General features: G+C 39.6%; 1 protein-coding gene across 1 annotated transcript; it reads right to left on the bottom strand.

Annotated features, from left to right (window-relative positions):
- LOC143877848 (uncharacterized) lies at positions 1-23,897 on the bottom strand. Its single transcript, XM_077380112.1, has 8 exons — positions 23,550-23,897; positions 21,937-23,158; positions 13,616-14,909; positions 13,172-13,451; positions 9,090-9,197; positions 8,708-8,986; positions 5,614-5,757; positions 1-693 (listed from the first exon to the last, which is right to left on the bottom strand). Exons 2-8 carry the CDS (start codon positions 23,114-23,116, stop codon positions 505-507), a joined length of 3,474 nt encoding a protein of 1,157 aa, XP_077236227.1. The 5' UTR covers positions 23,117-23,158; positions 23,550-23,897; the 3' UTR covers positions 1-504.
- Between the last annotated feature and the right edge of the window lie 761 nt (positions 23,898-24,658).

Here is a 24,658-nt window from a genome sequence, read left to right as displayed (position 1 = left end):
TTCAAACGTGTGAAATTGAATGCCACAAAAAAATAACTGGGTGATACAAAAATTCAAATATACGTTCCTTAGGCCATCGCCAAGCCAAATTTCTGAAAACAAGAAAGAACAAAACCATGTCTGAACCGAAGTTGCCATTGCAATTCCAAATAGACATTTACTAAAGGGTCAAAAAAAATAATCACATCATATACAACCGGGCAGATCCCCTTCCCAGTAAAACATAAACCCTGAGAATATTTGGTGCGTGCAAAATTACAATCTAAGGTACAGCAGGTTAGGATACAACATCTGGCTGCAGGAATGGAGAGACTGTAACAAACCGAAACGGCTTTCGAAGAATCATACCCTGATAAAAAGCAGGCACACGCGCAGCCTCCGCAGTGAAGCACTTGCCACATAGAAGAGCCCCACCTTCTCGAAGCCCTGATTTCAAAGAACACCATAATGCAGTTTTTGCCAACAATTGAAGCAAAGATATGGTCCAAATGGTGATATAATCCTTCATGATGAGATGGGCTCGTAGGGATAGGAGAGCCATGGGTGTTTCAGAGCTTCAGCTGCAGTTGGACGCTTCTTTGGGTTTATCTCAAGAAGATGGGCAACAAAATCAATAAAGCCTTGGTCCCCCATGGGCAACCTGTGTCGCAAAGATGTCTTCTTTGGAATCAAGTATTCTAGTCTGTTTGTGTCCTGAAAATAGAACATCAGGTCAATATGAGTTGATTGAATCAAAACCATCAATGATACTCATGGAAGAATTCTTTTTCTGTTCAACACAAGTGTTCTAAAGAGTCAGTGGTTGCTTCCTGGGTAATATCCAAGGTTATGTTACCAAAAGGGGCACCACGAAATGGCTTCCAGTTTCTGTTAGGGAAAAAGGAACAGGGTATTTGACGACTTCTAGAAACACTCCCTTCCCGTAAAAATCACACAATATACAGAACATAATGGGCACGGGCAATGGAACTCATACTGCATCACAAAAGATCCAGTATCCATTACTTAACAGTCCCATTGCAATGGGACAAATACTGCATCACAAAGGTCAAGTATGCATTCACTAGCAGTCCCATTGCATGGTCCGATCAAGGTTTCAGGTTCCAATTTCGGTATGTGTTTCGCTCATGATGGAAATGGAAACATGCAAGTTCAGAAGGAAATTTCGGTGGAAATGCCTTAAAATTACGGAAACGCATGGAAACATATGCAAATGATGGACATTTAAGATGAAACTTCAGGAAATGCTAGAATAAGCACAAACACATGCTCAAAAGCCATCATATAAGGAAAAAAAACCTATAATGGTTTAACAACATCAAACACCTAGTAAGATGTTGTCGCACGTGTACTAAAACAACATATACCATACTTCACATGTAATTCGTATAAATATTTTTTACATAATATATGCGTTGCATTTCACACGTGTCTCATAATTCAATACAGATCACATTTCACTAGTAATTCATATAAAATTTGGGTGGTGATAAATTCGCCCCCAAAACTCCCCCAATCCACCCCACTTAACAGTTGAAGTTAAGTGCCGCTAAGCAGCTGTTAAGGGCGTGGAAAAGGTTCCAACTACACCAAAAGAGGTATTAGTGCTCATTTTCTCCTCTCATCCGCCTCTTCGCTTGTTACCCTTTTCTCTCTATGTAAACAATTTTTATTCTCTCTCTCTTCCTCACAAAAAAAAAAAAAAAACAAAAGAACAAAAACAAAAATAAAACCAAAACAACCCCAACTGAAAACCACCCGGTATCAAAACCCTTATTCCACAGTTAAAATCAATGCCATAAAAAACAATCATATCTACTAGTGTTACAAATGCGCCATCAAACGGTCAATATCACCAACCTTGAAATTGGTCACCATGAAATTGGGGACAACTCTTCGTCATTGTCACCAACTTCAAACCCTAGTCAGGGCCCACCTTCTCAAAGCCCTCTCTACAATCCTCCATCCTCCAAATTGGCACATCCATCCTCCAAATTGGCACCAGACCCACAAATTTGATGGCCAAATACAGCGTCCCGAATTCAAAATTGAAATCATAGCCATTTTGGCCCTTTATTTTTGGTACCGCTTACCTTGATTGCCCCACCCAAACTCTCACACCTTGGTGGGGCGGAAGTCGTAAACGAATGGGGGAGATCAACATCTCACCACCAAGCCTTGAATCAGCAAGGAGAAATTGAAAACAAAAGGCTAAATTTCTTGTTCAATTGAAGATGGTCCATACATCTCCCACAACCTATATTTATAAGCATCAAACCATTGTTTCCTACCCAAGTTACAACCCTTAATAGCAAATAAAATAGAAACTTAAGAATACTTTAGAAACCTAGAATGTGTTAGAAACTCAAGGCAAACAAAGTAGAAAATTAAGGATAATCTAGAATCTACTAGAACCGTCCTACATCATATCCTCTTCACTTGAAAAAAAAACCCGCTCACGAATTGTAATCTGGATTTGGCTCATGATACTCGAATAGATCTGCAACATTGAATGTTCATGATATCGTTATGTCTTTTGGAAGATCAACAACATATGCATTGTCTTTAATCTTCTAGATTATCTGATAGCGGTAGGGGTGTAAACGAGCCGAGCCGAGCATGGCCAGGCTCGGCTCGGCTCGTTAAGCTCAAAAACTAGGTTCGGGCTCGGCTCGAGCTTGAACCAGGCTCGGGCTCGGCTCAGCTCGGGTTATATTATGTTCACACCCCTCATCTTCCCTGGACAGCCCTACTAGTGTAATTTGACTACTTTTTTTACACTATGGGGGGTGGTCCTAGTAACAAATGCGGTTCCAAAAATGAAGTGACATATTTTGCCCCCCCTTTCACTCCCTGGACAACCCTTTCAATGTATATATTAATATAATATATATATATATATATATATATTTAAATATATTAAATTCTTAACGAGCCGAGCCTGGCCTAAATCGGGCTCGGCTCGTTAAGCTTAACGAGCCGGCTCGGCTCGGCTCGTTAAGGATTCGAACCGAGCTCGAGCGAGCTTCCGAGCCCGAGCCAAAATTGACACCCTTAGGTAGCGGCCGATCTTCTCGTTCTTTAGCTTATTATATGTACCTACACGAAAACGCTCTTTCCTTAGATGGACCATCACTTTATCACCTTCTTTGAATATTTTCAAACGCCTATGCTGGTCAACATCCTTCTTCTACTTAGCATTAGCTTCTTACAACTTTTTCTGAATATCGGCATGCACTGTCACAATCCTTTCGACCAATTTGTCACCAGCAACACCCATTCCTGGAAGCTTTGGTAATGATACTAGATCCAATGTACGTTTTGGTGCACGTCCATATACGATCTCGAAAGGAGATTTTCCCGTGGAGCGATTCGTCATATTGTTGACGGCAAACTCAGCTTGAGCAACTGAAAAATCCCACTACTTTGGCTTATCTGAAGACAAACATCGAATGATGTTCCCTAAAGTACGATTCATTACCTATGTCTGACCGTCTGTTTGAGGATGATATGTTTGAAGATGATACGCACTGTTGTATTGTAAGGTAATGTCAAATCGCCTCCATAATGTCCTCCAGATATGGCTTAACAAATTGTGTCACGATCTGAGGTGATCATCGTTGAAATACCAAGTAAAAAATACGACCTCCTTGAAGAGATTGGCTATGTTTGTTGCATCCATCGTCTTTTTGCATCGAATAAAGTGTGCCATTTTAGAAAACCTGCCAACAACTACAAACATTGAATCCATACCTCGTTGAGTCCGCGAAAGACCTAACACAAAGTCTATAGACAAGTCCAGAGAACAACTCGAGGGTGAATTTTTTTCAAGTTGAGGGGATATGATGTATGACAATTCTAATATATTCTAGATTATTCTTAATTTTCTATTTTGTCTGCCTTAAGTTTCTAGCACATTCTAGGTTTCTAAAGTATTCTTAAGTTTCTATTTTGTTTGCCATTAAGGGTTACCGAATCACTCATGCTATAATCTTACACATCCTAGGTCTCTTTGTTTCGTCATCTGGCTTATGTTCCTCATGTAGCATTCAGACAGAATGATTCTATGAAATTACGTTGATACTTCCACATATTGCGGGTAACGTACGAGACATCTTGGGTATGACACAATGGTTTGATGCCTATAAATATAGGTTGTGGGAGATGTACATATCATCTTCGATTGAATAAGAAATTTAGTCTTTTGTCTTCAACTTCTGCCACGCCAAAGTGGTATTTTCGGCAGCCGCCATCAAAAGTTCAGTTCTTCCTGAACTTATCTTCAACCTCCCATCAAAAGCTCAGTCTTCCTGAACTTTTCTTCAACCTCCACCCACCTATCTCCATTGTTTCAGCCCTTCTCCACTTCACGAAAAGCACAAACCTCTCAATTGCAAAACAGCCCTTATCTTTTCTCCCACGTAAACGCTATCTTTTCAAAACAGCCTCAGGACCTTGTAATTCCCACTTCCATAATATTCATGCACATCTGCCCTCCATTCTTGATTTCTTGTGAACCCACAACCCATTAGAATCCATTGATCAACACTGTTTTTGCTCATAGCCTTATAGCCCTTTACAAGCACTTTCTTCCTGAGAACCCATTCTTCTCCTAATCTAAGAACCTGAAAATCAGCTGCATATTCCCTAATATCACCTTTAACCAACAACCCCATCTTAGTAGCCTTCCTAAACCCCTCCCACAATAGCCATATTACTGATCCTGTGAACACATACCCAAACCAGTTAGTGTATGCTCCATTAAAGGCGCCCCAATTTTTCTCTTTTCAGTTCAAAAGCTCCACTTATAGCAGCCCAAATCCTTTGATTAGCTCCCTTCTCTTGCAGCCCAACTTACCATCTTGATTTAACAGCAGCCTCACCTTTTTCTTCTAGCCCTAAACAGCCCCACGCCCCTCGAATTATCAGGCGATTTGCAACCCTCCTGAAGATCCTTCTACCCAAACTGAAGACTACAGTAAATACCCTAGAATTATCTGGCCCTAGGCTCAATTAGTTGACGAGGAGCTCAACTAGGGAGAGAGAGAGAGAGAGAGAGAGAGAGAGAGAGAGAGCAAAAGGAGTTACTGCCTTATTAACATAAACTAGTCATTGAAGGGTGCGGATGTGTGTGTGTGTGTGTGTGTGAGAGAGAGAGAGAGAGAGAGAGAGTGGGTGGGGGGGTGGGTGCGTGGGTGTTGGAGGGGGAGGGGGCGTGGTTCATCACCCTAAATATCTAATAACAGGGTAACACTAATACAGTTACGGTTTTGGTTTTATGCATTTCGGTTTCGATATGTTTCCGGTGGGGATGGAAACTGAAATATTTGATTGTTTCATATTATTTTCGGAACTATGGCACCAATAAACATGCACATAAAGAGGGTGTTTTGATAAGGGTTGGAGACAGTAATTCCTTGCATCTTCAGTGAAGCCATAAATGTTATTTATGAAATGTGTTGAATGAACATCTCCTAACCAGTATTGAAAATGCTAACATACTCATTGTTTTTTTTTTTGAAATGGCAAGATGAATTCTAACATACTCATTGTTTTGATCACTAATTCTTAAGAATTTGAAACAGAAAACGTGAAATGAAAGAAAATTGGTACCTGATTCCTCTCATAAAGCATATGATTCTTTGTGAAATATTTGTATGTATCTCGTCCCTTGGCAAGCATTCCCTGATCAATGGTGCCTATGATTCCAATCACGCGTCCAATTAATGTTGCAGGTGAATCATTCTGAAAGAGAACCTGCACCAATGTGAACTCATTTTAGCCATTGATGCCTAATGCTCATGGATAATTTACCCGCATGGAATTGATAAATAAATTGCATTATATTATAGTCTAAAATCTAACGATAAACATATCACATGAAATGACAATTAAAAGATATCAACTCTCATGTTGATCAATGAATGGATCCAACCGCTAGTTGTGTAAATTAGTTGTAGGAGTAGATTCCAGGGTGGAACTAATAGTTTAGGGAAAAAACAGCAGTAATTGTGATTGTTTAAGAAGCATCCAGTGGTGGAGTTATTTGTAGCGGTAGGGGTAAACATATATTTATAAAAGAAACAACTAGTGGTTCAAGATAATCCCTACTTTATCATGACAATGCTTCTCTAATAGTGAGTGGAAGCGCTGCACAACCCAACACTGGCATTTCATATTATATGCTGCTAAGAGTTCCAAATGGAACTAGGACTCGGATTTTAAATAGGAATGGTTTTGAAGAGATTAGGGTTTGAATAGGTTTATGGCTAGGGTTGAGGTTTGAAGAGATTAGGGATCGAATTGGTTTGTGGCTAGGTTTAAGGATTCGAAATCCTAGCCCTTGGAACCCAAGCCTTAGTCACATTCGGAATCCCTATTTCTATGCGAAATCCTAGTCACAATGCCATTAGAAACACTATCATCCCATTTGAAACCATAGCCCTAATCTTATTAGAAACCGTAATCCTACCATTCCATCTATTTTCTTTCTTGAAAGTCGAGGGCTTTCTCGATTTTTGGGGTGATATGTGTTTTTTGTGTCCTAGAGTGTTCCATTCAATCAACTACCATTTTGTACAAATTCAAGGAGGATGCTTGCTAATGGAGTCATTTTCATTAAGACCAGACTGCAGTTCTGTTTCGCTTGAGATACGGACTGATGTGCCTTTGTTTGAAGCTTAGCGTGCCTTCGTGTAGTAACCATGACTTTATGGGGCCGTTTGAAACTTTGGATCTAGGGAAAAATCAATGTAAAAAAAAAGATCCAGAGTCTAGTAGGTTTGCAATTTCCTCTGAACACAGAAAAATCCAAGGGAAGAATTTTCAAATTAAAATATTCCCTGCATCTAAATACCCCCTGTTATTTGTGGGTTGTGTGTTTCTTTTCGTGGGCTGTTGTTTCTGCATGAGAAGGATCCTATTCATCGTATGGAGTAGCTAGGCTGTTGCATTGTGCTCCACAGAACTATAATTGTAACTGACCTATTTGTGTGGACTGGGCTGTTGCATTGTTCCCGTGTGGACCGTGAAGTTATTTCATGTGAGCTGCCTTGGACTGTTGGATTGTGGATCTGTTACATGTGGGCTGCCTTGGACTGTTGTGTAGCCTTGGCGTAGGCTGATGTGTACCTACAGTGTAGGGTATTGCGCCGCCTTTGTGTGGGACGTTGTGCGGCCTGTGTGGACTGCGGTGCAATCTTCTTGTGGATTGTGGTACACTCTTGTTGTGTAACTGCTTCTCCTGGTCAATTGTGCGGTCTTGGTTTAGATTGTTTCCTTGGATCGTTGCTTCACGTAAACTGATGCCACGAGTGGGTTGTCTTGAACTACAGTGAGTCTTCGTGTGGACTGCTAGTGCAACCTTGTGTAAATTGTTGCAAAATTATGTGCGATTTAAGGTGATGGTTCATGTGGATTCCTTTGAGATGATGTCATTTTTATTTATTTATTTATTTTTAATGACATCATTATTGTTAATCAAGGGTTTAAGGTTTGCTAAATTACTTTTTGGATTTGGTACAAAATACCATTTGGTATGTGGGCCTGGCCAGCAAAGAGCTTCCATCTATGAATAATATGTATTCTAAGTTCTAACATAAAGCATGTTGTGCTGTCTATGTCCTCGCATCAGTGTTGGATAGGAGTCTGCCTTGACATCTACATAACATGCATAGGTGATTATAGTAGAGGACGAGGTATTTTTGGCAGAGGACATGGCCTTGAGTTAGGGGGAAAGCAGTGGCATTGGTAGAGGACGTGAATATAGTGTGATGGTTAGTATTGTGTGCGAGTTGATGTGGTTGAAAACAACTTTTATGAAAGTGATGTGTTTTATAGTTGATAAGTCAATCACCATGTTTCATGAGAGAACTGAGTACATTGAAGTGGATTGTCGGTGCTTGTGAAAAGGTTAGAAGAGCAGACAGTTTGGTGATGCGTGACTGTGTTCTAAGCTGGGCATGGATGACATATATGTTCCAAGCAGGGCATGGATGATATAGTTTAACGTTCATTTATACTATAGTTTTTTAAGTAATGAATTTGCATTAGATACATTATTAGGGTGGTCAAATCCCCATCAAATGGATGTAAAGAACACCTTCTTGCAGGGAAACTATAGAAAGAAGTGATATTGGGTAAACTCCTGGTTTTCAAATTGTTAATGATAGAAGCTATGCTTGGAGATTAAAGAACGCTATTTATAAATTTAAACAAGCTCGTAGATCTACGTTGATACATTCTATCGAGTCTTGAAAGACACAAAAGACACAGGGTATCAGAGGTGTGTAGCAGACAATTCTTTATTCATAAAGAGAACTAAATCCGATATGGTTATTATACTTTGCTATATTGATGAATAGTGATAATATTGAAGTTGAAGCATCATGCTTAGATCAAGACATGACTTTGAAATAAAGGCCTGGCCCCGCTAAATTACATCTATGCATATAGAAGTGATAAGAACTACCAACAGTTGAATGCATTAAGATCCACCAATCTATACAGATAGGAGTATCACCTAAACTTGAGATGATAATAGCATAGAAGGTGATGCATCATAAAGAAAGAATGCTGACGAGCTATTAATACTTTGCTAGAATAAAAATAATGTAGGACCACAATCTGCATCGAAAAATGTCCGAAAATTCCAGCACCCAAAGCACTTGATAACCCACAAAAGTACAATTGTGTGGATGCAACTTACATTGCCAGTGCAAAGTTCGGCTAAGATGCAACCGAGAGACCAAATATCTATCTTCTTATCATATGGAAGTCCCAAAATAACCTCAGGTGCACGATAAGATCGAGATTGCACGTATGAACACAAGTGATCTGTTTGGAAGCAGCTACTACCAAGATCAATGACTTTCACTTCGCACCTGCTGTAACTCTTTACCAAAATGTTCTCAGGCTTCAAATCACAATGAATAAGGCCAAGACCATGTAAAAATTGAAGAGCCTCCAAACACTGAATAGTAATTGACTGCATGAGGAAACTTACAAAACAATGTCATAAACCAGCAGCTAAAATAGAAAATGCAAGCAAATCATTTTGAACTTTAGCAAGAATCCAGTATCATACAAACCTGCAGCCTTGGCATCGTAAAGTAAACCTCTCCTCCAGATTCTCTGTTGAATTTGTGAAATTCATATAAGTTTGCCTTGAGAAGTTCACATACAATCAATAGATGCTCCTGCAGAAGACAAATGACTCAGCTATCAACTCAATGTCTACCATGACAGAGAAGAACAAACAGAGAATAAATATAGGACTCAGAATGTACTACCAAGAACAACTTAGGGAGCCTATTGGGGCATAGCAACGAAACCAATGAAAGAAACAAAGAAATGCGCTTTCCATAAACAAGTGTACTTTTAGAGAGCACCAGGCCAAGAGATGTAGCTTCGTCAAGTATCACAAAAGCCAGAAATTTTAAAATGTTGGTGTTAAGGCTACAAATGCCGTCTTAGTCATTCCAATGTCTAAGGAGAAGTTTCATTTAGTGCATGTCAGTGGAATGCCAATGCCAAAGAAGCGTTAAATTCTAAAAACATTGCCATCTAACAGTACTAGAGAGAGTATTCCTTCTAAAAAATTTGCAGGTAGGAACACAGCATGGAAAATTTCAGATAAAAAGTGAAGTTTTAATAGTGCTTGTGCATCTATCATACTCAAACAATTACTCATAATTCTAAGATTGACTACAGAAGCATAATAAAATCTATTAATGACAAGGAACCGCATGAATCATTCATGAAACCGGTGAACCTTCAATCATTCATGAAACTGCATGAAAACAAAAGCTGTTAATATCGCACTCAATTGAATTTTAAGTCATCTCCTAGGGGCTTCCAAAAGCCGGATCATCATACTCAATTGAATGATACACCAACCGGAACGAAATGCTCTGCCCATTCCCGACGAAACAAAATAGAATCGATGACTAATGGACTGTCCGTTTGACGTTCCCTAGTCTACGGTAAGTAGAGGAGGGTGTTATGTCGCACTAGAAATGTTTCGATTCTCAATGGCACTACCCTGTTCACAATAGAATTTAGTATGACCCAGATATATTTTTGAGATTTCTTTTCTCGATTGACCAGTGCCAGGGCACCATTTTAAGAAAGGATATGAACTAGAGTGTCTCCATTAAAAAATATGGAATAGGAAGCTATTCAAATGGTAGCGATGCCCTCAGTATATGCAGGTTTGCCTTTTTAGAATATTTCATTATCATCCTCTGATTGTAATTTGATTATTAATCAGTTTCCTTGATTTGATTTATAAGATTTGTCTTTTAGTCCGGTTTTAGGCTTTCTATTTCAGTTGTCGTTCGGTCTTTTAGTCTAGTTACTAGCCTTAGCGTAGAAAGCTTCATTTGAAATGTCTTGAAAAAACACTAGTTTAGATAGGCATGAGTGTTTATACCTTTAATGAGACACTTGCCTTAAAAGCTAGTCAAATTGGTCAACTGATTTTGACTTTTCTGAAGTTAACGAGGTGGACTGATCAGTTACTGAGCTGGAGCACTCTTTAGGTTTGATGAGAGAGACCAAGAGTTTCGACTCATGTTGTTCAAGCAGAGGATCTTTTTTCTTTCTTTTCCTTCCTTTCCAGCAGTTCAAGCTGGCAGTAGGTACTACTTGTTGTATTAGTTATACCAATTGTATTAGTGATATCAGTAAGAAGGTTGGAAAGGATTGTTAAGAGAGCCAACAGACACTCTCGGGCAATGTGATTGTGCAGTGATTTGACTGAGATTACCACCATTTTTTTTTAAATGGCAGGATGATTTCATTACCGCCATTTTATCCAACCATCTATTTCATTTCAAACAAGCAATTTTCACAGATTCTAGACATTTGTCTATATACCTGAAAAAAATGAGGACAAAGTTTGTTAGAAATGGGTCCCCTAATATGTACTTTATTTCGTGTGCCTTTCTCATATTCAGCCGTATTAGAATAGATATTTGTCTACAGACCTAGAAAAAAGAGCAACGGCAAAGTTTGGTAGAAATGGAAATTTTCCCTCACCAAACAAAATCGTCTTGGATATCCATAGCTGCCTTTTTTTGAAAAGCGACGGAGATATATTTATAATCATACGAAAGTTACATAACAGAGGGACCAGGAGTCGCTATATAACTACATCGTATGATGGCCTGGGAAATAGCTCCAGGCCCTGAAAAGGCAAAGTTCAAAAAACTGTTCCCCCTTTCCATACCCTTTAGGATCATCACATTCAAGCTGAAATTCCCATCTTTACGATCTTCCTAAGAGATCCTTGAAGACAAAATTATTCTACCAAAAATCTGTGCGATTTTCCCCGAAAATCTTGAAAATGAAATAGAACATTCCCCACCGCAATAGGTCTTTCTCGAAGACCTTGATGATAAACTGCCAAAAGCATAACTTTATACAAAAACTACTGTACAGTATACCCCTAGAAACTCCCCTTCAAGAGGAACACTTTCCCAAACTCTTCAAGAGAGACTCAATTTCAAATTCCAGTCCATCATCTTCTGAAATGAAAGGGGGAGGATTTTCAGGGACCAATTCCAAGTTTAAGCGCATATTTGTCCGAGCAATCCATTATCCAATTTTTGAATTCCCACCGCCTTTGCAGCCTCCCAGCGAATACTCCGCAGTCTCCTCTCATCAACAACCAGCGTTTTGTTGAAGAAAGGGTGTTTGTACATGGGTGTGTGAGTCTCCTTTACATTATGAATCCCAGTTAGACGGAAGAACTCATCAGAATTTAGATGGGCCGCCTCCTTGAACAATTTCCATAGCTGCCTTAACAGGCAAACCTAAAGCTATAAGAGAACATTAAAAACTTGGAAGAACCAGTAATATTTGATGAAAGAATGCCCAACAAGGTGATCCATTGTTGCCTGATGGTCATGGGTTCGAGTCACGGAAACAACCTCTCTGCAAAGCAGGGGTAAGGCTGCATACACCTAGCCCTCCCCAGGCCCCGCACTAGCGGGAGCCTCGTGCACTGGGCCACCCTTTTTTCCAAGAAATAAGTTTAACAGCCCTAACTTTTCGTCAATAAATTTTTCTTCTTTCTACTAACCAGTGCTTTTTCATTGAATTTTCAAGCCTAAGTCATTCCTTGCTAGTTTGTTGATTACGTAAACCTTGATTATTATATATTTAGGTTTTTGCCTCATACATTCAACTACGAACAATGTCAATGATATGATGAAACATGCTAAGTCCACTAAGCAACTAAACATATGCATTTATAAGCTTCTTCTTTTTTTTTTTGGGCATTAGCGTTAAATATGCAAAATGCATTAGCGTTAAATATGCAAAAGGAGAAACTTTGCCCTTATGAATTTTAGAATTATTTTGTGAAGTCTAGTTCATTGGGTGATTGTCTGCAAAAAGAGTGTTGACAGAATAGGTTGTTAAAGAATTGAAAGATGGGATTTGCCCATGCGAGCTTGTCATACTCATAAACATGCACATTTAGCGAATTAGAAATTGCAACATTCAGTCAAAGATGGCTAAGCAGAAAAAAATGTTAATGTTTTGACCTGCTTTCCATTTAACATGAAACCGTATATCACTGAGTTTTGCTCTTATTTCTTTTTGGTTTCATCACCTCTACATGTGTGGGTTTTTTCTATTTAGAAGTCACATGGTTCGGTTCGCAACTTATCGATAACATGTCAAGAGTGATTCCCTCTAGCTCAATATTATTCTCTTTTTATACTTGTCCGCTTCTGCAGCCAAGAAATACAAAGGATTGATAAGATCTTTGAGCTGAAAGCTCTTCTCCAAATAATCTTTAAGTAGCAATCCATGCAATGATGAAGTCGTCAACATATACAAGACCGACAACATCAGCCTTTTATATCTTAGTTTCAGGTTTAAGGATTGAAATATGTAATAGGCGCCCTCCAGGAGATAGATCTCTCTTGCAAGAACATCAGATATGTTGTTAGCAATTTGTGATAGTGATCATAAATGAATAATTGAATAAGCTGAGCATGATAGATTTATAGAGATTGGAAAACATTAAAAGCAGAAATTCAGTTCATTTTAAAAATACCAAATAGCTATAGGAGCCAACATTTATCAAAAAATATACATTAATACAAAACATAAACAAGAGGGAAACATTGAAACAACAAGGCAATTGAACGTCACTTACACGATAATAGAAGTAATCGTACAGGCGTAGAATATGGTACTTGTCAGCTGGATCATTCTTGTTAACAAACTTGAGAAGCTTTATTTCATCAAGGCTCTGATCAAAAAAGTCCTTGTTGTTCTTTATAATTTTCACACAAACATCCAAGCCTGTGTGCAAATCATGTGCTTGAATAGCTTTGCTGAATGCAGCTGATCCTAGATATTCAGTAACATGATAACGACCCGCAATCACTGAATTTAGAACGACGTGGAAGTTTTTATCTTCTTCAAAGCCAGTTCTGAGAAAAATATAACAAATAATCAGACATAAAAATGGCCAGAAAGCAAAAAGCACAGAAAAAGGATAAAAAACTATGGAGATATACAGAATTAGAAATTAGGGTATACATTATTAAAGCAGGGTATAGGAGGTTCAAACAAACAAACGGATAATAAAACATGCCTGTTTTTCCTATGCACAATCTTGAGATTAAAAGTTTCAAATTCGTCCTCCTGAGCCCTTATCTGTCTTACTTGCTCTTGCACCGCTGCCGCTTCTTCATCTTCTAGTGTTGTCGCTGGGTCTTCTTCTCTTGCATTACTTGCTTTGTCATCTTGACCTTTCTTGACATGCTCTCTTTCAACATCACCATAGTTTGAGACTGTTGATGGAGTTGAATTTGTTGATCTTACTGCATTACCAATATTTTCATCCCTAGAATCACTGCTCCTTTGCCTCCATGTGGAAAGCATGTTATCAGTCCCTATCAAACCATTCCCATAATCATCTGCTTCGTCACTAATCACCACATTGGCCTTGCTTGACGACAAAGCTTTACCAGAGTCACCCTGCACCCCATCCCCATCTCTCAACTGAGGTGGGAAAGAAAATCCAAATCCGCCATCACTATAACCAACTCCAAGTGTACCCCTTTCAGGCCCCACAATGCACTTATTTGTATCTTGTTTAGATTTCCCTGTTCTATCCCCATTTGACCTCTCAATGAAACTCTTCTTTTTATCGTGATCATGAAAATACTCCAAGTCCCCTTCACTAATACCTCCAACCAAACTTTCTCGTACTTCATTGTTGATGCCCACCCCAATGGACCTGACTGCACCATGCTGATCATCATCCATGCAAAGGTCATCTGGTCGACGCCGGTCACACTCATTTAAAATTCTATCATTACTTAACAAGATGAGCTCATTAGTCTGAGTAACAAAGCCCTGCCAAACAGGTTCTGACTGCATCAAATTTAGTTCCACGCCATCCATCAGTTGCCCATCATACTGAGCTATCAAATCATTTTCATCTGCTCTTCCATACATTGGGCCCACCGAAAGCCCTATAGGATCCTCTGAAGCACCAACCTGTTCAATATTTTTTGCCTGAAAATACTGCTCACCGGAGAAGTAAGAATCCTCCTCAGTAAACGACTGGTCATCATCCTCATCTTTTGTGGGACCTCTTTCTTTCTGGTCTGGGACACTCCCACGGCCTGTACCCTTTTCATTGTCACTTGGATAATCAATTTCATGAGCCAGAAACCAGGCCTCATCTTCAATAGGCTGTCTCATGTATCCCACATCATCATCGTCATCGTATTCATCAGAATCCCAATATTCATTTGGATAGTCAACGGATCCACTCAATCCATCACCAATAGTTCCAAAACCAGAAACTAGATCAGAAGCATCCTCAGCAATTCCCTGACTTACAGATAGCCAACTATTCCCCACTGTCCTTTTCCCACCTGTTTTCAACATTTATCGGATCAGAAGTTCATATATATATATATATATATATATATATATATATATATATATATATATATATATATATATAATTATTTTTTGAATGGTAAATGATTATATTAGAAGTTCATACTGCAATTATTACAGGTATTTAACAAAAAAGAAAAAAAGAAAATAATGCACTTACAATGCCATAAGCAATTATAATGGGAAATACCTCAGGACTATGGCTTGCAAACCAAATATTGAGCTTCAAGAAATAGTTCAGGAAACAGGTTGAGTAATATTCTGTATATCTGAGCACACAGTTACCATTAGTTTCTTCTAAAGTCAGATGAGTTTACCAGTTACAGTGACCACAACCGATAGTAATAATACACATTTGATAATGATATAGCCCACAACTGATTGTGGATGTCCGTCAGGCATCCAATTGAAGATTCGCCTATGGGACGTACCACGGTTGTCAGCCACAAGAAGCACACAGAAAGAAAAAACATGTTTCTTTCTATGCACAGAAAGAGATGCACACCAGCAGTGGACAACAAGCAAAAAAGTCCTAAGGATGATTAAACCACAAATTTTAGTTTTCAGATTCCATTTCCTGGTGGAAGTTGGATGATACATACTCTAGAAAGTAAATTAAGAGGATATCTGATGCGATTAGGGCTTGATGGCTTGACATCTTTGGCGACAATATAGTTTCTATTTTTCTTTGGTAGACATTTTCTATTTTGCTAATTTTGCTAATTTGGAGCCTTGATGTGGGGGTTGTCCACATAACCTACGGTCCACAGTCCACACCACCTCACACCCCACTCCATTGCATACTTGGAACAGGTTAGCCCCCTAATGAGTAGTATTTATTTGTGACTTAAAGGTATTTAAGTCATTTATCAATTATTTATGATTAAAAAATTCTTATATCCTATTGGTTGGTTATTGATAGGGCTCACACACTTAAGCAAATCTCACCTATAAATATCTTTTTGCGCCCTAATAGAAGCATCATAAGAGAAAAATGTGAATACCAGCCCAAGGTTAGGGTTTCTTCCTCCTTCCCCCTATCTTTCTCCATTTCTCCTCTTTCCTCCTCTATTTCTCCTCTATTCTTTTCCCCTTCTTCCCTTCTTACTTTCCTTCTCTTTCCCTCTTTCTCTTCTTGTTGTCTCAGCCCTTGTTGTTGTCCACTGCAGTCACTTGACTTTCCCCGCAGCCAAAAATCCTCTTTCTCCTCTTTTCCATCTTTCTCCCTCTCCCTTGTTGTTTGGCCCATCTCTGTATCGTAGTGCAGCTGACGACGCGTTTTCTCCCTCTTATTCTCTCTTAGATTAGAACTTTGGTTGATCTGCTACTTCCTTTTCTCCGTGTAACAGCCATTCATCCAGGCTGGTGTTTCATCTTTTCTCTCGGTTGTCCTTGGTCACTTGCAGGAGATCTAGCCCTTGTTTCCCCCCTTCATACCAGTCCCTTTGCTGTCCTTCTTGTTCTCTCTTGTTGAAACTACAGTTCTAGTAGTTCTTTCGCATTCACTTCTACGGGCTGCTATCTTGCTGCTCATTTTCCAACACTTTCCCCCATTCTACATCATATCAGTGGTTGGTGCAAAGATGTGGCCAAAGAGAACTCAACAGAAACCAGATAGATCAAAAATAAAATGCCAAGGCTCACAGGTAAAACCGTAGTGGAGCAGTAGATAGTCAACAGACTTGGTTTCAGCAAGGCACAACGCACAATGGTTGACATGTCAATCATAAGAATCCTGTTAAGACAAGTTGTCCAACTGAATGCAAGAAGATGTGGCAGGGCATGGAAACTTCAGATTCTTCGCACATGCAAGGGAAGGTTTGAAGGATCATGTGATAAAAGAAGGTGCGGACGTCAAAGGAACCATCTGATGCCCATCACCTCATCTCCAAACCCTTTTGTCTGTGCCCACCTACTTATGCTCCGTTTGGTTGCCATTGGGTTTTTATTTGCCAGGAAGTTTGATGGAGAATAGCTTCCATGTAGGACAAATTCCTTGTTTGGTTGCCAAAATAGCTTTGGACTCCCCTTTTACTCCCTTGGATGTTGGGCCACCAAGAAGCAGCATGTGCATAAGATGAGTGTAGATGCGAATGCTTAGATGGATGTGCGGCCACACAAGGTTAGATCGAATAAAAAATGAAGACATCCGTAAAAAGGTGGGGGTGGCACCAATTGAGGAGAAGATGAGAGAGCACCGCTTAAGATGGTTTGGGCATATCCAACATAGTCCTTTGGATGCTCCAGTGAGAAGAAGTGACTCATGCCAAGTTGATGGAGTAAAAAGAGGTAGGGGGAGACCGAAAACAACTTGGGTAGGAACAGTGAGGAAAGACTTGAGGGCTAGAAATATAACAGAGAACATGACCTTGCATAGGATAGAATGGAAGAAATTGATCCATGTAGACGAACCCAACTAGTGTCAGGATTAGACTAAGTCAATTTGAGCCAGGTAGATCCTTTCACCTTCTTCATGAAAATTTTCTAAAGGATTCATTACCCGACCCCAACTAGTTTGGGACAAAGGCTTTGTTGAGTTGAGTTGAGTTGATGTCTCCCATGTAATAATTGTTTGTCTGCTTACATGGACTCCTTGTCCCCTCCTTATAACTTTTAAGCAAAATTATTTCAAAACAAAGACTTTTGGTTGAATTTTCTAGGGAATGGTGCTCTCTCACTTTCTCTCTCTTCCTTCTCTCTCTTCTCTCTCCCTATATTGGTAATGACACACCTACTTATTCCCCTACTCTCCGAGTATATGCCGCGCAATCAAACACTACTCACACTATTCTCCAAGGTTATTCTAGACATATCAAAATGCTTGTCTCCTCCCTTTTGACTTCATATTCCACTACTCTCCGAGCCACCCCCGAGCAACCAAAACGGAGCATTAATGTAAATCAATTTGATTATGGCTATGCGATATGCTACATTATTCACTTACCAATCGAAAAAGTTCCTTTGAAACTCGATGTTCCAGTCCACAACACCATCAATTATGTTATCATTCAAAAAAAGTAACCCCATCAATTGTGTAAATAATCAGCTATGTTGCTTTCTTAGTGGGAAGCGAAACTATAAAGCATTGAGAAAGCATTCTTTAGTGCCCTACTGCCACACCAAGTGTCTAGACATAATCAAATCTTCTCCTCTGCTCCCAGTTGAAAGAGAATCCCCTTTTGGAATGCAAGCTTAAGTTTCAGAACATCCCTCAAAGGCTCCAAAGCACTACCCTTTTAGTCAGTCAGTGAGAGCCCAACCTCCAAAGTTGGAACCGTACTTAGCATCCATCATTAAATGCTAAAAGTGCTCCCTTTCCTCACCAAATCTCCATTGCCATTGGCCCAGTAATGCATATTTCATTAATCTAAACTTCCGAACCACTAAACTTCCTTCATTAAAGGGCTTGCACACATCATTCCAATTAACTAGGGGGTATTTCCTTTTATTTCCATTGTCATTCCATAGGAAGGTTTATTGAAGTTGCTCTATCCTGTGGCTTACTATACCAGTATGTGTTTACATATTTATATTTAAATGAATTGAGGGTGAAATGTAAGATATGTGTTATGCATACATATTTATACAAATAACATGTGAAATGTGGTATGTATTGAATTATCAAACATGCATGACAACGCATGTCACTAGGCGTTCGATGTTGTTAAACTTATATGATGATTTCTACGTGTGCAAATATGCTTATTGTAGAATTTCCTAAAGTTTTATCTTAAAATTAAATCATTTTATACTTCCCATGCGTTTACGTGATTTAATAGAATTTTCACATAATTTCCCAACTAAAACCAAAACATTTCCTTTTCTGACCCATAATAAACTCTTCGTGCAATTGGCAAACAAATATGGGATCCTAACAAAATGATTGTTGCACAATAGGAGATCCAAATTTACTATGATTATGCCTTTTATGCGTCCCTAGAAGAGGGGATGTAGCTAATTTCTTAATTGGTTGAACTAACGCTTATAAAGCATTGTTCTTATGGTTCGTTTTTTTTGCCTTGTTTGCCCCTTAGAGGTCTAGACGAAGTGGAGATTTCCCTCGTAGTAACAAAAGGGCCAGATTGTTCAGTTCTTTGTTTGCCTCTAGATCAGGAGGACTGAGTTGTTATTTCCAACTACTCCACTAAAGTACAAAGTCCAATCTATATACGCATAGAAAGGAAAAGTTATGTCATGGTGTCGGGACCCAAGTAGAGCTTTCTCTCAAAAGATAGCCGTTAAGGGGAGGGTGCCCATCCCCTTATAACCCATCCACATCTATTCAACTTATCCGATGCGGGATCTTTTGCTTTCACGTGGAACCCCAACAATCACCCCCTCCACATGGAAGCACCGTGGACAATCTCGCCCCTCCACGCAGCAAGAGAGTGGAAACTATGAGATCTTCCCCGAGGGATTTTTCCGTCCTCAAAGGCATACTGGGGTTACCGAGATCTTCCCCAAGGGATATTTCCGTCCTCGGAGGCACACCGGGGTTAGCACGGCCCGGCTCTGATACCACTTGTTGTGGAATTGGGGCGCCAAATAGCCCGCCGCGGTGACTCATTAACAATTCGAACATAAAAGTGTGTTTTCCAATTCACATGTTAACAATACGCAGAGTTTATGAAGTAGATTTGCAAGAACAAAATAAATAGAGTGCAAGACAAACCAGAAATAAAGAACACCAAATTTACATGGTTCACCACACGTCTGTGTAGCTACATCCACGGGAAAAGACTACAAAAGATTTCACTAAGTGGGAAATAAAGAGATTACAAGAAGCACTCACCAGATTACAAAAGCCAAAGCTTTCTCCGGATTACACGGGAAACAATCTCTACGCAATCTAAGATCCAAGCGTCAATGCTCCCTAGAGTAGCCTTGCTTCTTCTTCAACAAGCCCTTCAAGAGAGAAAACCCAAAATATCTTCTTCTCTTTCACTTTACCCGTGCCGAGAAAAACCCACATGTTTTTCTCTTCCTCTGTTGAAGTCATACACAACAACCCTAGAACGGCTCTCTTTTATTCGTTTCTTATTTTCTCCATGTTGCACGTATGCTTTGAGTCCTATTAGAATTGTCGAAATCCCATACGTTTCTCTCTCCTTTATCTTATGAAAGGTAAAACCAAGAGTCCCATTAACTATAGGATTTCTATTTAAAAAGAAACCTACTAATATAAGAAAACCCAATTTGTGCAAAACGTAACTCCATGGCTTGTAAAATTCAAGGCAACAACAACATTCTCCACCTTGGCTTGAGAATTTGGTTCATCCACTATCTGTAAATATCTTTCATCACAAAGTCTTCTCCACTACACCCCGAAGGGTGCTAGTTCGACCCAACATGTCGAATGTTAATCAAGTCGAAGAAATGCTTGAACTTCTCTGTTGGCATAGGCTTAGTCAACATATCCGCGACATTGTCCCTCATGTTGACCTTTTCCAAGGAAATTTTATCTCCGTCAATGACCTCTCGAATAAAATGGTACCTCACGTCTATGTGTTTTGTCATCACGTGAAAAACTTGATTCCTTGCCAGGTCCAATGTGCTCTGGCTGTCGCAATACACACAAGTGTTTCCTTGCTCGACTCACATCAATTTCACTTATCCGATGTGGGACTATTTGCTTTTGCGTGTAACCCCAACAATCTCCCCCTCCACGCAGAAGCAACATGGACAATCTTTCCCCTCCACGCAAAGGCAACGTGGGAACCATGAGATACTACACCATGGTTTCCGAGATCTTCCCCAAAGGGCATTCCCGCCCTCGGAGGCAAACCGGGGTTACCACGCCCTGAGCTCTGATACCATATGTAGGGAATTTAACCAGGTAGAACTCACCCCTAAAAGCTAGCCGTTGAGGGAGGGTGTTCATTCCCTTATAACCAATCCACATCCATTTCACTTATCCGATTTGGGACTATTTGCTTTTGCGTGGAACCCCAACAATCTCCCCCTCCACGTGGAAGCAACGTGGACAATCTCACCCCTCCACGCGGCGGCAACGTGGGAACCACAAGATACTACACCGGGGTTTCTGAGATCTTCCATGAGGGACATTCCCACCCTCAGTGGCAAACTCCGAGGTTACCACACCTCAGCTTTGATAACATTTGTCGGGACCCGGGTAGAACTCTCCTCAAAAGCTAGTCGTTAAGAGGAGGGTGCCCATTTCCTTATATCCCATCCACACCTATTTGTTTTTTCCGATGTGGGATCGTGCTTTCACATGGAACCCCAACACATGGTTGGGTGACTATTTTCAAGATAGGTTATAGTTAGTGACAGTATTTTGCCTACTAATCATGAATGTTGCAGATTTGGATGACAACGATTCCTTTGCATTTTTATTGGAAATCGAGGCAAATTTCATAGCTGAACAATTGCCATTCAAAAATAAAACAATTAGCTAATTACGTCGATTTCCGATCATACTTAAGATTTTCTCATACTGGGCGCCGTTGTTTCCCCTAAGTTTGATACTTTGACCTGGTTTTTTCATATGTATTGATATAAGTGGATCATATGCCGTCACTTCTTTTCTATAAGAAGTGCAGTAGAATAACAACATAAAATCAAAATGCATATTAGCAATAAATCAGAAAGGAGTATCTGAAAAAAACAAGGCCAAATATTTGTGGTGCATCCCCAGTCGAAGGAGGTATTACTGATATTTTGGAGCATGTATGGGGTCAGGGAGAGGCAAAAACAAATATAGCAATGGAACTTATCTATTCTTCTAAGATAAGCCTAGTAAGACTATAAATACGAAAACGAAGTGGATAAAGGAAAATTGGAGACGATTTCCTGAATGAACTTATCCGCAGCAATAAAATAAGTGGCCATTTTCTGTGTTTTTTAAAGCAATTGCATAAAAAAGAAACACCAAAGGCATGCATGAAATGATCATTCCAAAAAAAAAAAAAAAGGCATGCATGAAATGCAGAATATAATTATCAAATATATTAACCACGTGATGAAAATTATACAAACCTGACGAGCTGATTTCTTGTCCAATTGGAACATCAAGAAATGACCCGAGCAAGAAGGTGTCATCCCCACCAATGATCTTGGTTCCAGATCCATGGCGATCAACTTTTTCCTCCCAATGAATGTTTACCGGCTTGTCTTCCGACTTGAGTTTAACAGGAGGCAGACGTGGTAACTCTTCCTTATGATGATCATTGATCAGTTGCAAATCTATGCTCCCAAAATTCTTTTGTTCTGTAAATCCTTGTGGCTTCCCAGATAATAAAGATCTGCTCACACCCACCTCGTCAATCTGCTCTTTGGTTGCAGACCTGGTATCGTTGCTATCTGCGTGCCATTTTCCTTCTTTTCTCCTCTCACCACCAGTACCAAGAATACTATCGTAACTGTATGATGCATCCCCAATAGGGAATGGAAAAGCAGTCTTGATAGAGCCCTTTTTCCATGGGTCAGAAGACTGCATGGGTACCTCATTTATCGACCACGGATTATCAGATAACGCATCTTTTGAGTAAATGATGTTAGGTTTACCAGGTTGATCGAGTTCCTTATCATGCTTCACGTCAGTCTTGGCTTTGCCCGTGCTTCCTAGCCATGACATTCTCTGTTCCCCTGATGCCTGTGGTTCCATTCCAGAGCTTTCTCCAGGATTCACCACCCCAATTGATTTCCCTCTCTCTGAAACCGAATTCCCAGATAAGAGTAGCTTCGAAAAATTATTCGTGACTGCAGCAGCATCCTTGGGAAAGGAATTGCCAGGACCATCACTGGGATCAAAGTTCCACGAGTACAGATCTGCTAAAGTGTTCTCAGAACCCAGGGTGAAATCGAAACCCTTTTCGCTTGCCCCGGCAAATTCATTAACTTTATTTCTTTCCCCAACAGAGGCAGTTTTCAGTTTGCTCTCAGACCCATTTCTCACGTTTCCGCACTCAACCTCTTTAACAATAAGCTCTCCAGAAATCTCGCCACTATGAGTCCCAACACCCTGATGTTTCATTGCTGTTCTGCTCTCTTTTTCTTCTTCCTGAGTAGGATTCAAATCCTTATCTTCTGAAATAGGTTTCTGAATGGACCCATTCAAATCCGACCGGTTACTGAGCTCACCACGCAAAGCAGCCTCAGCCCGCGTAAATCGATTTTGTTTCAGGAAATCCAATATGGCATCGACTGAATCTGCCATTTCTCAAACCCAGAAGTGGCTAGAAAGAAGAGCTTGGAACGCCTGATAAAAAATATAAAAATAAAAAAATGCAATCCCAGACTCAATTTACTTAAATAGACATTCTCCAGATCAGTAAACTGCAGAAAATCTATCAAAATATAACCAAAAGGAGCCATAGTCAATAAAACCCTAATGTAGAAATCCCTATTCCCTTTCACAAACCCTAAAAACCCCTCCTTCCCCACCTTTCATTCCCAAACCAAAGACAAAACGAACACAACAAATCTAACCCACTGATTGCGAGATGGGCAGCTTAAACAAACCCTAGAAACCTAAAAATTCCAGAGAAAAACGAAATGGGATAATAAAAAAATAAAAAAATAAAAATCCAAGACATAAAAACAAGAAAGCATGTAAATGAAGGAAATTAAAAAGAAGTATAGGGACATACCAATCGAAGGAAAATAAATTCCATTGCAAAATAAGAGATGATAATCCAAGAACTGGTTAGGGTTTTCTGCAAGGAATAGAACCGGCCGTAGATTCCATCGCCATCAAAAACCAGAAGCTACAACAACATTACAACATTTTCCTTGCATAGGGAAAATTGAATATAATATGGGGATTTTATTTATTTATCTATTTCGTATATTTTTTTAATTTCTTTATTCATACGGACCTGAACTCGCTCTCTATATTTCCTCCCCTCCTCGGATTTTTAGGAGTGAAATGACGGAATTACCCTTGTAGCTGATTTTATCAATTGGAACGGGATATTCCCCGTCTACGGGTCTTAGAGGGATCCAATGTGGTTAATAACCTTCAAACCTATGTTGGGCCAAGTGGCCAACAATCTCGTTCTATGATAGACATAATGGGGAAACTTGGGCGGCCCCCAGGATGTATAAAACCTTATAAATAGCAGAGTTTCCTTTCTCTATTAAACAAGTGTGTTGTTGTCTTGTGTATAAGAGATAATGGTATGATAGAGACAGATGGCAGTGTATGAGTAATTTTGGAATTAAATGGTTTATAATGACAATCAATGTGGGTGAGACTTGGTGTTCATTTGCTTTTTATGCTTTGTTGGATTAAGTGAAGCCAACTTTTGTATTGCCATAGATCCAATTATTTGGATCAATGGTAAGGTGAAGTTTCACTTTTGAACCTCTACGGCACAAGATTGAAAGTGATCCTTAAACTAGATTAGCTGTGACAGAACTCTTTAATGTCTGGAAAACACTTCAAAATGGGATTTCGTTAGGAAAAATAAAGATGAAAGTGAAATTGACAAAAAAAATTTGTCATTTCCACAAACTTTTTTGTATTTTGCGGGGATTCGAGCTAACTTCCTTATCTTCTTGCGCATGGTCACAACTGTTGGGTATACATGTGTATGGTATAACCCTAGTACATATATGTTCTAATATAAGCCCAATAGGTAATGGATCAGGTGTAGTGGGCCCATATGGGCTGAAGCCCATCAACCTCTTATAACCCTAGTGTATCTATATATATAGGGGCTGTAGGTAACAAACTTGGTATTCCAAACTAAATACC

Source organism: Tasmannia lanceolata, unplaced genomic scaffold (genome assembly GCF_043159265.1).
Source record: "Tasmannia lanceolata isolate RefF3 unplaced genomic scaffold, GAP_Taslan_0.1 ptg000005l, whole genome shotgun sequence".
Classification (NCBI taxonomy): domain Eukaryota; kingdom Viridiplantae; phylum Streptophyta; class Magnoliopsida; order Canellales; family Winteraceae; genus Tasmannia; species Tasmannia lanceolata.
Note: the sequence above shows the minus strand (reverse complement) of the source record. Positions and strands in the feature narration are given on the sequence as shown.

Coding starts and splice junctions, on each gene's coding strand:
- LOC143877848 (XM_077380112.1), bottom strand. CDS start 23,116: ATGGCAGATTCAGTCGATGCCATATTGGATTTCCTGAAACAAAATCGA. Junction 14,910..21,936: donor ACAAGAAATCAGCTCGTCAG/GTTTGTATAATT, acceptor TGTTGAAAACAG/GTGGGAAAAGGACAGTGGGG. Junction 694..5,613: donor TGCTTTATGAGAGGAATCAG/GTACCAATTTTC, acceptor TTCTATTTTCAG/GACACAAACAGACTAGAATA.